Source organism: Cryptococcus neoformans (assembly GCF_000091045.1).
Source record: "Cryptococcus neoformans var. neoformans JEC21 chromosome 4 sequence".
NCBI classification, from domain to species: domain Eukaryota; kingdom Fungi; phylum Basidiomycota; class Tremellomycetes; order Tremellales; family Cryptococcaceae; genus Cryptococcus; species Cryptococcus deneoformans.
In genome coordinates, this window is record NC_006686.1 from 791,418 (window position 1) to 803,324 (window position 11,907).

Consider the following 11,907-nt stretch of genomic DNA (forward strand, 5'->3'; position numbering starts at 1 on the left):
TCGGGGGGAAGAGTAGGAAGTGTATCTGATATGCCCCCGCCGATGAAAGCCCCGCTGCGGAACCCCCCCCGCCTTCTGGCAGGAGAAGGCCGGGTGCACCTCTCCGCCTCCAACGCACACCCGAGCTTCTCCACCCGCCTCGCAGCATACCCGCTCAAACTCCTCTCCCCAATTCCGCTCCCTTCACAGCCCTCAAACTTCGCCGTCCTCTACACTCTTGCCTATGGCGGAGGCCTTGTGGCTGGCGATCTCGTCAGTCTAAGCGTGGTGCTTGACCCGGGGTGTGGGCTCGTCATGCTCACCCAGGGCACCACCAAAGTATACAAGCGTCGTCCAGGCCTTCGCCCGCTTTCCCACTTGCATACCTCTCCGCCATCTTCAGACCCCAACCTCACACGCCAGAGGATGCACATACGTCTTTCCTCATCATCCTTCTTACTCCTCTTACCTGAATCTGTTTCCCCCTTCCGCGCATCTATCTACTCCCAGACCCAGCGCTTCGTCCTTCCTGCAGATAGGACGGCATCAGTTCTCATTCTTGATTGGGTCAATTCAGGCCGAGGGCAAAGGCCGCAAGAAGTTGATGAGGAGATTTGGAGCATGGATAGCTACGGGTCAACGAACGAGATTTGGGTAGGAGATGAGAGAATCATGAGGGAACGCATGGTGCTCGATAATTCCCATTTTGCTTTGAATGCTGGCGGCTCTCTGTCTCCTATCGCAAACCAACTGTCGCCATACAATGTCTACGCCACTATTCTAATCCTTGGTCCCCATTTTACCACCCTTTTCTCGTATCTCGCGTATCTCTCCGATCATTCTCGGCAGTTCCAGCTGAAGGAGCCTCCAGGTTTGGCATGGAGTTTTAGTGAGATAGATGGCAAGCTGCAGGCGGGAGTAGTCAGAATTGCAGCATGTGAAGTGGAAGATGCTAGGAAATGGCTGAGAGAAGTTATGACTGCAGGTGGTGTTGCGGCTCTGGTAGGAGAGGGGATGTGGCCGAGGTGTATTTAGCTCCAAACAAATAATTGTTATACTTCGGGTTGAGTGATTTTTAATTGTACCAAGTCACGCTCAATAGCCGTCAGTAGCATATATAAAAAATGATGGGACGGCCATGGATGACCATGGCAGTGCATGATGCAAATAATTACAACCGATAATCCGACTTCCAAAGCGTAAATTTACAGAAACCTCATTATGTGCTCTCTCTTTACTCCCTTTTACTCTAACGGTGATTCTATCTCGATCACAACTGTCCGACTTGCGCGGCGGTTTCTACAAAGTCGCTGGCCTCCTCCTTTTCAATCACCTTTATCGTACTGACCTTTTGTTTATCGAAGAAGACACCGTAAAATTTATCAGCCTGAGCAAGCATTTCAGACTTGAACGTAGTCGTGATAAACTGTGCGCTGGTGGAAAGCGTATGTATCATGGCTAAAGCCATTCTGATCAATACTGGTAGAGGAAGAGCCAAAAAAGGAACGTTGCTCACTTGCTACTGCGGTACGATATTGCGCATCCAAGTTTGCATCGATTTCGTCAAATAGGTAGAAAGGTGCAGGATCGCACTTTTGGATGGCGAAAACCAGGGCGAGAGCCACAAGAGACTTTTGACCTCCAGACAGCTGCTGGATGCGCTGACCCTCATCATGCTTCGAGTTGAAGGAAACGCGAATGGAGACGCCAGTATAGCTGTCAATGTCACTTTTCTCTCTTCCTTGCTCCAAAGACTCTTCTGATTCTTCTTCCTGCGGTTCCTCTTAGTTTTGCTAAAAATATCAATCACCTTCAATACTCACAATGAAACCATCCGTCTTCTTCTGCATTATTAACTCTCCTTTCCCTAATGGGACCAATGTCTCAAATACCTCTTCAAAGTACTTGGACACTTGCTTGAATGTTCTTTCAATTGCCTCATCCTTACGTTGATCAAGAGTCTCAATAAGTTCTTCAATTTTGATAGCCGATTGATCGAGCTCATCTCGACGATCCATTAATTCGTCGCGCTGCTTCGTGAAATTGCTATATTGCTCAAACGCCTTTTTATTGACATGGGCAAATTTCTTGAGACCGTCGTTCACCTTGTGAAGTCTCTTGATAATCTGTAGCGATGTCAAATCCTATCCCGGTCTATTTGATGACATGACCTACCTTATCTGACCTTTGGTCAATATACTTTGAGAATGCTTCCTCCGGTAAAACACCCAAATCCCGAATCGCATTATTGCACTCTTCTTTCCTGTTGATGAGGGTCTGTCGTTTGGTAAGATAACGCTCAGCATTTTTTTGAACACGCATTATGGCTCGAGTATTTTCCATCTGCTGAGTTTGTACACGCTCGAGATTCTCCGAGATTTTGGAGATTTCAGAGTTTAATTCTCCAACACGGCCCTCAGACTCTGGATACAAAGTTCAGCGACGTTGCTTCTAGAGCGGGATACTTACCAGAAACTTTTTCCTCAAGCTGCTCAATATCGCGCACGAGATTCCTGAGCTCGCTCCTTCGCAATTCCACCTCCCCAGACTGCAATTCCCCATTACCCGCTTCACCTTCCAATCGATCAAGTTTGCCTCGTAGCTCCTGTCTCTTTCGCCGAAGATTCTCCGAAAGCTCGATTTCTAACCGATTACGCTCTCCTACTGCCTTTGCTCTGTTCTGGGTTGCCTCAAACAGCAACTTTTTCTGGGCTTCCGCATTCTGTGTCAAGGTTTCCAACTCCCTCAACTCTTCATCCGTCAAGTTTTGCCTCATAGGAGTCCTGAGCTCCTCCTCATAGCTTGCTCTCTTGGCTTTAGCATCCCTCGATGCTCCCTCAGCTTCTTCCAGACTAAACTCTAATCTCGCTACCCTATCTCTTGCCTGGTCTAGATCCCTTGCCGGTAACGTAAGTAGCTTGAATGAGCCCTCTCCCCCATCTGACATGTGCCTTTTCTTCGCCTCAAGTGCTTGTACTTGACCCATGGTCCTTGTGACCTCCTGTTCGATATTTTGCAGCGCAGCTTTCACCTCTGCATGACGCGCGTGGTCTGTTTCGTATGCGGTTCGCCATTTCTTTGCGGCTTTGACAGCATCGAGGCGTGAACGTCGAACATCGTGATAACCGCCAGTCAAAGCACCTTTGCGATCAACTCGATCACCTTCAATGGTAACGGCGTTCAGACCATGGGATCGGGTATAATGGGCAGCGGTTTGAAGATCTTCACAAATGATGGTTCGACCAAATACCTATAGATGTTCAGCATGGAATGGTGCATATGCACGGCCCAAAATACGTACTTGCTCAAATGCCATGACATACTCCCTGTCAAATTGTAACTTTTGAATCATTGGTATAGCATCGTTAGCTTTGGGATAGTTGACGCTATGACTTTTAAGACGATTGAGGGGCATAAAAGTCACTCGACCACTCTTTTCGCGATTCATAACGTCAAGTAGCTTGCTGGCAGTCTCATCATTATCCACAACAACGTGGAACAAGCTGACAAACAGAGATTAATATGGTTCGGTTCAGGAGTGAGTTCACCAAGAAAAAGAAAAAAGAAAACCAACCTGTTACCAGAGGTCACCTCCACGGCGGTTTTGTATTTATCAGAAACTTCAAAAAGATCGTAGAGAGGTCCAAAGACGCCATCAAGGTTCAGTCGCTTCGCAATTTGTCGAACAGCCCTTAAACCATTGCTCGTGTCCTGATGTCTGTTCAGCGCCACGTCTTCCGATGACAAGCCATGCTTTCCTTACTTTGTTCATCATGCCCATCAGTGAACGCTCGGCGGCCTCCATTTCACTCTTCGCATTGACCTCAGTCTGAGCCAACTTGCCCTCTTCCCGCCACAGCTCCCTTCAAATCACCTTAATAACCTTCAATTGGCAGACTAGGGTAAAAAAAAACTTACTTTTTCTGCTCATGCATACCCGCAATGTTCCTTTGCAGTTGTGCAATCTCCTCGTTCATTTTTTTCAAGTTCTCTCTCCTATCATTCTCGCCCTGGACCTGCTGTTCAGACTTGGCCGAAAGCTGTGCCAATTGTTCCTTCGCACCCGCCACCTCCTTTTGCAGGATCTCCACCCGTTTTCCTTGATTCTTCTCATGCTCTTTGAGAGCTTTAATTTCGTCTTTGAGATACTTATCTCGGGCAGCCTGGGTTGCGAATTGCTGCGCTCGTCCCTGTTTGGCGAACAATACAGAGAGTTTGGATTGTGTAGGTTCAAGCCTATGGCAGCAAAATTAGTTCTTCAGGACAGCAGAACATGAAACAGCAACTTACGCTTCTCTTGCGGCTTTTTCCTCCCCAATCCTCTGTTCAGCTTCTTGCACCAGGTCCTCCAATCTCGCGGTTGCCTCATCTACCTTCTGTTGCATCACTTCCAGCTCTTCAGCTAACTCTGCCCTCCTATGCTCTCCCACTTGACCAGCAGTCTCGAAATCGGCGATAACGCATTCCAGTTCTGTTTTGTTACGCACTAAATCCGCCCGCTCGGTTTCATACTGCCTAAGCGAAGCTTGTGTAGTCGACAAAGAATGCTTAGCCGCAGTAAGAGCTTCCTCGTAGCGCTGTTAACTACAGTTAGAAGAGCGAATCACTGCAATTAACGAGAAGAACAGACCTGGATTTCGTCCTCTCGATCATTGAATTCCTTTCTCTTCTCGTTACTATTGTGTATGTCTTGTCTCCTTTCTGCCTCAATCTCATCCAGAGCATTGGTAACATCTTCCAGTTCTCTCTGATGCAACGCGTACTCCAAGCAGCGCCTTTCTCGGTCTTTCTCTTGGTACTCTTTGAGTTCCTCCTTTTCTTCTTCCAGTTCTCGTAGTCGGTCCTCGATGGTAGTGAGAAGCTCAAGAATCTTGTCTCGCTTCCCGTCTAATACGAGAATTTAGTTTGTACAGAACATGAAGGGTACTAGAACGCACCGGTCTCTTCCATAATTCTGGTTGACTCAGCCCTCTTCTGCTCGTAGACCTCTGTCCCTGCCACATCCTTTAACAGTCTGAGCCGTTCTCGATCATTCATATTCGTCAGATGCGTGATCTGATATCTCGTCAGCAGCCTTACTTTTCGATGAAACAAATCTATTTACACACCCTTCCTTGAGGAACAATATAATAGGGATTAGCCTTTGAGAAGCCGGCACTTTCCAATAGCTGATCCACTTCCGACTTGCTAGCGCTCTTTCTATCCAGGGAATATTCATCTTTCTTAAGACCAATTGTTCGGCGAAGCACAAGTTCCTGTCGACCAGTCGGGAAGCGCCCATCAGAATCTAGATAAATTTTCAGCTTAGGCAAGCCATTCTGAAGATAAAGCGGACATACTGTCAAAGACAATCTCGACATAAGCAGAAAGTGTCGTACTTGTACTCGTTCCTTCATGTAGCAAACGCTGCCTTTCTTCTCGACTCAATTTGGTATATTGATCAGACAGTACAAATCGTATAGCTACAGGCAGAGTTTAGGCCAGGCCTCATTCAGTGAGAAGAAGCTTACCGGAGAAAAAGTTTGATTTTCCACTACCATTTCGACCAACCACAACATTGTGTCCAGGTCTGATGATCGGTCAGTAATAAAATCTCATACTGAATTACCACCGGAATATCTCACGAGAATGGATCTACAGCCACTTGATCTCTGTAAGATTTGAAACCTGTCATGCGCATTAGTAGTCGCTTTGCTAAGATCAATGGCAGACTGCAACGCACCTTGAATGGTTATTGTTTTGATATACTGGCGATAAGAAGTCAGCATTGTGCTCTACTGTATGTGTCTCCACTTGCCATGTTCTATGTGTAGGCCACAGAGAGGGCGAAGGCTGTAGATGGGTTGAAAGAAATGGGGAAATCAGGTGGGGAACCTACTCAGCAACGCGACTGGGACGAAGTGTCAGATCGCGCTCATGTTTCTCACTTCCGAAAGTCGCGTCAGCTACTTCTTATTACGTAAAAGAAAATGCAAGGGAATGATAGACAAGCAAATACGCCACAGCATTGAAATACCGAAACACCGTGGTAAAGGATGGTGAAATGTTAAAATCTCGCCTGGCAGCTTTGCCGTGCGAATAACTGGGTCTCACGGGCACTTCCATATACCTCAAAATAACAATAAAAATGGCTGTTGCCAGCTCATCCACCCTCACTGACAGCCAGGTCAGCAAGATCCAGCAAGATTCCGACTTCTCCATCAAGAGCGAGTCCGTCACCCCCAAGCTCGGTACGCATCTCCCCTCCTTTTCAGAGAGTGGGGCTAATGTTTGGCAGACACTTCTCAATGGCCTCTTTTGCTTAAGAACTACGATAAGTTGCTTGTTCGATCTTCTCATTTTACTCCAATCCCCTCCGTGAGCATATTTTCGCTTTTTATTCAAGGCCTAACTAAACATCATTCAACTAGGGTATCTCACCTCTCAAACGCGACCTCCAAACTTATGTCAAGTCTGGTGTCATTAACCTCGACAAGCCTTCCAACCCGTCTTCTCACGAAGTTGTTGCTTGGTTGAAGCGAATTCTGCGAGTCGAGAAGACCGGCCACTCAGGTACCCTTGATCCCAAGGTCACTGGTTGTTTGATTGTCTGTATCGACAGAGCTACTCGACTGGTCAAGTCCCAGCAAGGTGCAGGAAAGGAATACGTGTGTGTGGTTCGATTCCACGACAAGTTGCAGGACGAAAAGGCTTTGCCTCGAGCTTTGGAGACCCTCACTGGCGCCCTTTTCCAACGACCGCCCCTCATCTCCGCCGTCAAGCGTCAGCTTCGTGTTCGAACAATCTACGAGTCCAAGTTGATTGAATACGACAATGAAAGAAACCTTGGTGTATTTTGGGTGTCTTGTGAGGCTGGTACTTATATTAGGACTCTGTGTGTCCACTTGGGATTGCTCTTGGGTGTCGGTGCCCACATGCAAGAACTCAGACGTGTAAGGAGTGGTATCACTGGCGAGAATGATGACATCGTGTCTATGCACGATGTATTGGATGCCCAGTGGTTGTACGATAACACTCGTGACGGTGAGTCCTTTTTTTATCCTTATTTTGTATGTGCTCATACGAGGATTTAGAATCCTACCTTCGTCGAGTGATTCGCCCTCTTGAGTCTCTTCTCGTCAATTACAAGCGTATCGTCGTTAAAGATTCCGCCGTCAACGCCATTTGCTATGGTGCCAAGCTCATGATTCCAGGTCTTTTGCGATACGAAGCAGACATTGAAGTCAATGAAGAGGTTGTTCTCATGACCACAAAGGGTGAGGCTATCGCCATTGGTATCGCCCAAATGTCCACTGTCGACCTTGCCTCTTGCGATCATGGTGTGGTAGCCAAGGTGAAGAGATGCATCATGAACAGGGATCTTTACCCTAGGAAGTGGGGACTTGGTCCCAAGGCTCAAGAAAAGAAGAAGATGATCAAGAAGGGAGAGTTGGACAAGTATGGCAAGCCTATCGAAGGTGTTACCCCTCAACAATGGTCCTCGGGTTATATTGACTACAATGACCCTGATGCTGTGCCTGCTTCTGGATCCAACGATCTCTTGCCCACCCAACCTCCCACTGCAGAAGATGTGAAGATGGAGCCGGTCGAGGTCAAGGTTGAGGCGGACGAGAAAAAGCGCAAGCGCGAGGAAGAGGAAGTTGGATCACCAAAGGCTGAGGAGAAGAAGAAAAAGAAGAAGGTGAAGACTGAGGATGGTGCGGAGCGAGAGGAAACTGCTGAGGAGAGGGCGGCAAGGAAAGCTGCCAAGAAGGAGAAGAAGGAGAAAAAGAAGGCGAAGGAGGAGTAGGTCTGGGTTTTTTGCGTCTTATAGAGGGCTCTTGGATTCTGTATGTACCGTATCTGCATTTCAACATCCCATACCATTGCCTATATGCCTACAGTAGTTCATCTACAATACTCATTGCTTACTCAGTGCCAATCAATTCTCAATTCCCTGTCAATCTCTCCGAAACCTTGGAAAAAAATCTTGAAGAAGTTGATATAATGCCTGACATCGTGGCTACCCGCTGTCTCCCTAATGGAGTGCATGGACAGTTGGGCGAGACCAATGTCAACCGTGCGGACGTGTGTAGAGAGGTGTGGACCAACGGTTGAACCGCATGTCTAAATCACCGTTGAATCAGCACCGCCTTCGAACCCCTGGTGTAACGCATGTACGTACGGAATCATTGCGGATCTCGAATTCTTGGACAGGAACCCCCGCCTTCTTCGCCACTCTTCTCAACAAGAATGTGGTTTGAGCGTTGGAAGTGTAACGCTGGTTGGCGTTGGTCTTGATAACGATACCACCGTTGATTTTGGGAGCAAGATTGGGTTCGTAGCGTGATTCGTAATTGGGATGCATCTGCCGAGCGCATTAGATTAAAAAAACCCAAACTGGAAATGAGGAAACTTACAGCATGGCCCATGTCAGCCGAGATCAAAAAGCTGTTTGCGAGCATAGCGTAATAGCCCACGTCCTTGTAGTCCTTCAGCTGCACTATGCGTTCTACAAACGCGGGAAGCAAATTGGATTCGGCGCCATGGTGGGAGACAGAGCCAACCTCCTCATTATCGAATAAAATGACACATCGAATGTTAGATTCGTCTTCAGCGTTAGACGTTTTAACCGCTTCACAAAGAGCCTCGATAGTGCAGAAACTCCAAGACTAGTCAGACAGAAAATCAATGCACTGCAGATTGATACGTACGACGTCATGAGATTATCGATGCGAGGGCTATAGACGAACTCGTTTGAAAGGCCACCAATAGTGGATGGCTGTGTGTCAAATAGGGAGCTTAACAGCAGTTAGTGGTGTGCCGTACTGTAGGAGAACAGAAAATAAACATACAGCTCAAAATCTTGGATGTCAGCAATATCACATCCAAGCTCGTCGGCCAGTACGGCCAAGAGCTTGGGATGGTGCTTGTCCTCCATGTTCGCCACATTGAACAAGTCGTCCGATTTCTCAGTCTCATGGGAATCCTTTTTGGCGAGAGGTTGATGAAGTGATCCGGAGTGCGATCTCTTCATACCCAGCCCAGCATCGGTCGCATTCAACGCATCCTCGACCAAACCCAAGATTGGCTGGAATTCTGTCTCTTTGTTGAATTTGAAATTGTCATTTGCTGTCCTATCAAGGTGGATAGCAAGGGTAGGTATCCTCAAGATTGGACGATCAATCTTGACAAGCTTTGAAACGAATTTGGGATCTTCAGAATGATGAGCTTCACGATTGGCAACGATCACTCGACCGGCAAGGGAAAGATCGCGGTCGAACCATGAATGCCAGATGCCACCACCATATAGTTCGACGCCAACCTGGAGGTAATTTGATTTTGTCTTTTTGCTCACCGGTCTTACCTTGAGACAAGGGGAGTCGAGATGGCCAACGGCAAAAGAAATGGCCGTCTCTGGCAGGGGCTTTGCGGGAAGGGTGAACGCCACAAGAGATGACTGGTTACGAGTGTAGTAGTATTTTCCACCTGGTTCAAGGGAAGATGTGGGAGATCTTTCCGAGATGGGGACAAAGCCCGAGGTGAATAGGCGGGTTGTGAGATGGGCTACAGCATGGAACGGGGTGGGGGCATGGGTGACAAAATCGCAGAAGCTAGGGTGGGCGGAATGAGCCACATGGGGGACTTCGGGAGAGGAGTTGCACACTCACTTTACTGCATCCTTTGGGGGGGGTGGGATAGAGGCCTTCATGGGATGTCGTGGCAGTGGGCAATCAGGGATAAAACAACAGGTCTTTGGCCATCAAGGGCCCCCTGCTTTCCGTCAGCCATCCATCATGTCCATTGTGGTGGAGGCGAGGCTGGAGTCACGTGGCTACCTTCTTCGGGGTTGTCCGATAAACACCGCATGCGTCGGTGTTAAATTGCATGACCTATCGCCGACAGACAGCAAACCATCAAAAGCCGATTGCCACACTCAATAATGCCGGAAATACCGGGGCATTCGCCGACTGGGAGGCGGACGCGGGGTTCTCGCTCGTTGCGAGTGAGAGAGATTCTTGGTGAATTCTCAATCTCCATCACTAACCTTTTCACAGGAATCATTCATCATGGTGAGTACGCATACACCATAGCCCAAGACATACAGCTCACAATTCTTTCCCCAATCCGTTCATCTTCACCTCGCACTTCTTTTTTCCTCAACTTGCAATCGGTGCCGCATCAATAGGGTCGAGTCAGGACAAAGACCGTCAAGCGATCTTCTCGAATCCTCATCGAGCGATTCTACCCCCGTCTCACTCTCGACTTCCAGTGAGTATACCGCCTTTGGAAATTACTAGGATCAGGATGAGAGTGCATGTGTGGGATATTAGAGAGAGACGGGAGAAATTTTGGAGAGAGGGCACAATGGACACATGCGGAGGTGCAGGAACGATGCAGAGAAGGAAGGAAGCATGGGCCGTGCAGGCTATCGCTACACCCCAGCAGGACTCATTTTGTTTCCGTCTGCTTTCTGTGAATGATCTGGAGGAGTTTGCCAGCTGCGAAATCCGAGAGGATAAAGCACATGTGACTGACCAATTCTGCAGCTCCAACAAGCGAATCCTTGATGAGGTCGCCACTGTTCCCTCTAAGAGGTTGAGGAACAAGATCGCTGGTTGTGAGTCTATCCGACTATGAAAACGGTCTTGCAGATATTGACCGGAAAACAGTCACCACCCACTTGATGAAGCGAATCCAGAAGGGTCCTGTCCGAGGTATCTCTTTCAGGTTGCAGGAGGAAGAGAGGGAGCGAAAGGACCAGTATGTATTATCTCACCTGTCGTAAAGTTCATTTGCTGATATGCCCTCAGGTACGTCCCCGAGGTCTCTGCCCTTGCTTCTTCCGAGGAGTCTCCTCTCGAGGTCGACGCCGAGACCAAGGACCTCCTCAAGTCTTTGGGTATGGACGACCTTTCCGTCAACGTCATCAACGTCTCTGCCAACGCTCCCCGAGAGAGGAAGACTCGATTCATCCCTGGTGCGGGCCGTGCTTAGATGGAGGATGATGATGGGGTTTTGTACCTTTTGAGATGAGATTGCTTTGAGCCATGCGTCTTATGTTCGGGTTTGATTCAATTTGTTCGAAGTGGTATATCTCTCGAAGAATCCAGGCGGGCTTACTATCAAGATCATTGCTTCCGACTGCAATCCGTCTAAAATGCAAATTGCATAAAATCACGAAGAAGACGTTCTGAGTTGGTCATTATACACGTTGCAAAGTACAAAACATTCGTCTCATCTTCAGATACTGTCGTGTTATACAAGTACATTTTGGCGGCTTATAAAAAGGCAGTGCCGCAGCGGTAATAATCGATGTTCACGGTCGTCGCCGTATCATCAAGACCTTTGAAAATCTACTCCCAAGCCTTCTTCGCTCTTTGTCTCTTCGCCTATGAGCAATGTTAACGCTTTCACCCCCATTATTAGACACAAAGCTCACCTTTCTATCCTCTCTTTCCCGAACTTTGACTTCTAGCTTGCCACTTAACTCAGCTGCCTTTTCCTTGCCCTTCTCCAGCTTGGCCCTCTTCTTCTTGGATATTTGTCCCTTATGAGATTTGTTCTTTTGTGATGCCTGAATGGATCCGGAAGGAGTGACCATGGTAGCTGGCAACCGGGGGTTTTTGGCGAGTTTAGAAGGCTGTACGGGCTGAGCAGTATGGGATGTAGAAGGCAAAGCCGAAGTGGATGTTGCTTGTTGGGCTATATGGTGCAAGTAAGAAAAGGGTCCATGAAAGAGGCACTCAATTGCTCACCTGGCATCGTTGCTATTGTATAATGATTATTGTAGGCCACAGTGTGATAAATGCAGAAGATATAACGGCTACACGATTTCTTGTGTAATACCGTCGTTCGTTTGGTGTCGATGTTACGACCGCGATAATAATAATAATTTTTGTGTAAGTCGGGCCTGTCCGCCTTAGATTCCGACGGAAGTTCGTCGCG

The 11,907-nt window shown here is 47.9% G+C and overlaps 6 protein-coding genes across 6 annotated transcripts; 3 read left to right on the plus strand and 3 right to left on the minus strand.

Moving 5' to 3' along the window:
- Positions 1–39: 39 nt before the first annotated feature.
- Positions 40–1,158, plus strand: CND02920 (hypothetical protein). Its single transcript, XM_570203.2, has one exon. The coding sequence runs from the start codon at positions 43–45 to the stop codon at positions 1,012–1,014; it is 972 nt and encodes a 323-aa protein (XP_570203.2). The 5' UTR covers positions 40–42; the 3' UTR covers positions 1,015–1,158.
- On the minus strand, positions 1,131–5,846 carry CND02930 (chromosome associated protein, putative). The gene is made up of 18 exons (XM_570201.1): positions 5,777–5,846; positions 5,702–5,726; positions 5,604–5,646; positions 5,490–5,548; positions 5,319–5,441; positions 5,088–5,266; positions 4,917–5,034; positions 4,610–4,866; positions 4,270–4,556; positions 3,898–4,215; positions 3,743–3,842; positions 3,554–3,690; positions 3,281–3,482; positions 2,449–3,229; positions 2,155–2,402; positions 1,803–2,105; positions 1,496–1,751; positions 1,131–1,437 (listed from the first exon to the last, which is right to left on the minus strand). Exons 1-18 carry the CDS (start codon positions 5,777–5,779, stop codon positions 1,250–1,252), a joined length of 3,627 nt encoding a protein of 1,208 aa, XP_570201.1. The 5' UTR covers positions 5,780–5,846; the 3' UTR covers positions 1,131–1,249.
- Positions 5,847–6,061: 215 nt separating this feature from the next.
- Positions 6,062–8,344, plus strand: CND02940 (centromere/microtubule binding protein cbf5, putative). Its single transcript, XM_024657016.1, has 5 exons — positions 6,062–6,209; positions 6,257–6,336; positions 6,390–7,002; positions 7,053–7,808; positions 7,895–8,344. Exons 1-4 carry the CDS (start codon positions 6,107–6,109, stop codon positions 7,766–7,768), a joined length of 1,512 nt encoding a protein of 503 aa, XP_024512653.1. The 5' UTR covers positions 6,062–6,106; the 3' UTR covers positions 7,769–7,808; positions 7,895–8,344.
- CND02950 (aminopeptidase, putative) lies at positions 7,819–9,716 on the minus strand. The gene is made up of 6 exons (XM_570460.2): positions 9,630–9,716; positions 8,814–9,572; positions 8,673–8,759; positions 8,379–8,622; positions 8,144–8,326; positions 7,819–8,085 (listed from the first exon to the last, which is right to left on the minus strand). Exons 1-6 carry the CDS (start codon positions 9,668–9,670, stop codon positions 7,891–7,893), a joined length of 1,509 nt encoding a protein of 502 aa, XP_570460.1. The 5' UTR covers positions 9,671–9,716; the 3' UTR covers positions 7,819–7,890.
- A 297-nt stretch (positions 9,717–10,013) lies between these two features.
- On the plus strand, positions 10,014–11,140 carry CND02960 (conserved hypothetical protein). Its single transcript, XM_570503.1, has 5 exons — positions 10,014–10,031; positions 10,148–10,230; positions 10,509–10,579; positions 10,632–10,722; positions 10,773–11,140. The coding sequence occupies exons 1-5, from the start codon at positions 10,029–10,031 to the stop codon at positions 10,954–10,956; spliced, it is 432 nt and encodes a 143-aa protein (XP_570503.1). The 5' UTR covers positions 10,014–10,028; the 3' UTR covers positions 10,957–11,140.
- On the minus strand, positions 11,110–11,819 carry CND02970 (hypothetical protein). Its single transcript, XM_570666.2, has 3 exons — positions 11,718–11,819; positions 11,402–11,664; positions 11,110–11,351 (listed from the first exon to the last, which is right to left on the minus strand). The coding sequence occupies exons 1-3, from the start codon at positions 11,722–11,724 to the stop codon at positions 11,316–11,318; spliced, it is 306 nt and encodes a 101-aa protein (XP_570666.1). The 5' UTR covers positions 11,725–11,819; the 3' UTR covers positions 11,110–11,315.
- Between the last annotated feature and the right edge of the window lie 88 nt (positions 11,820–11,907).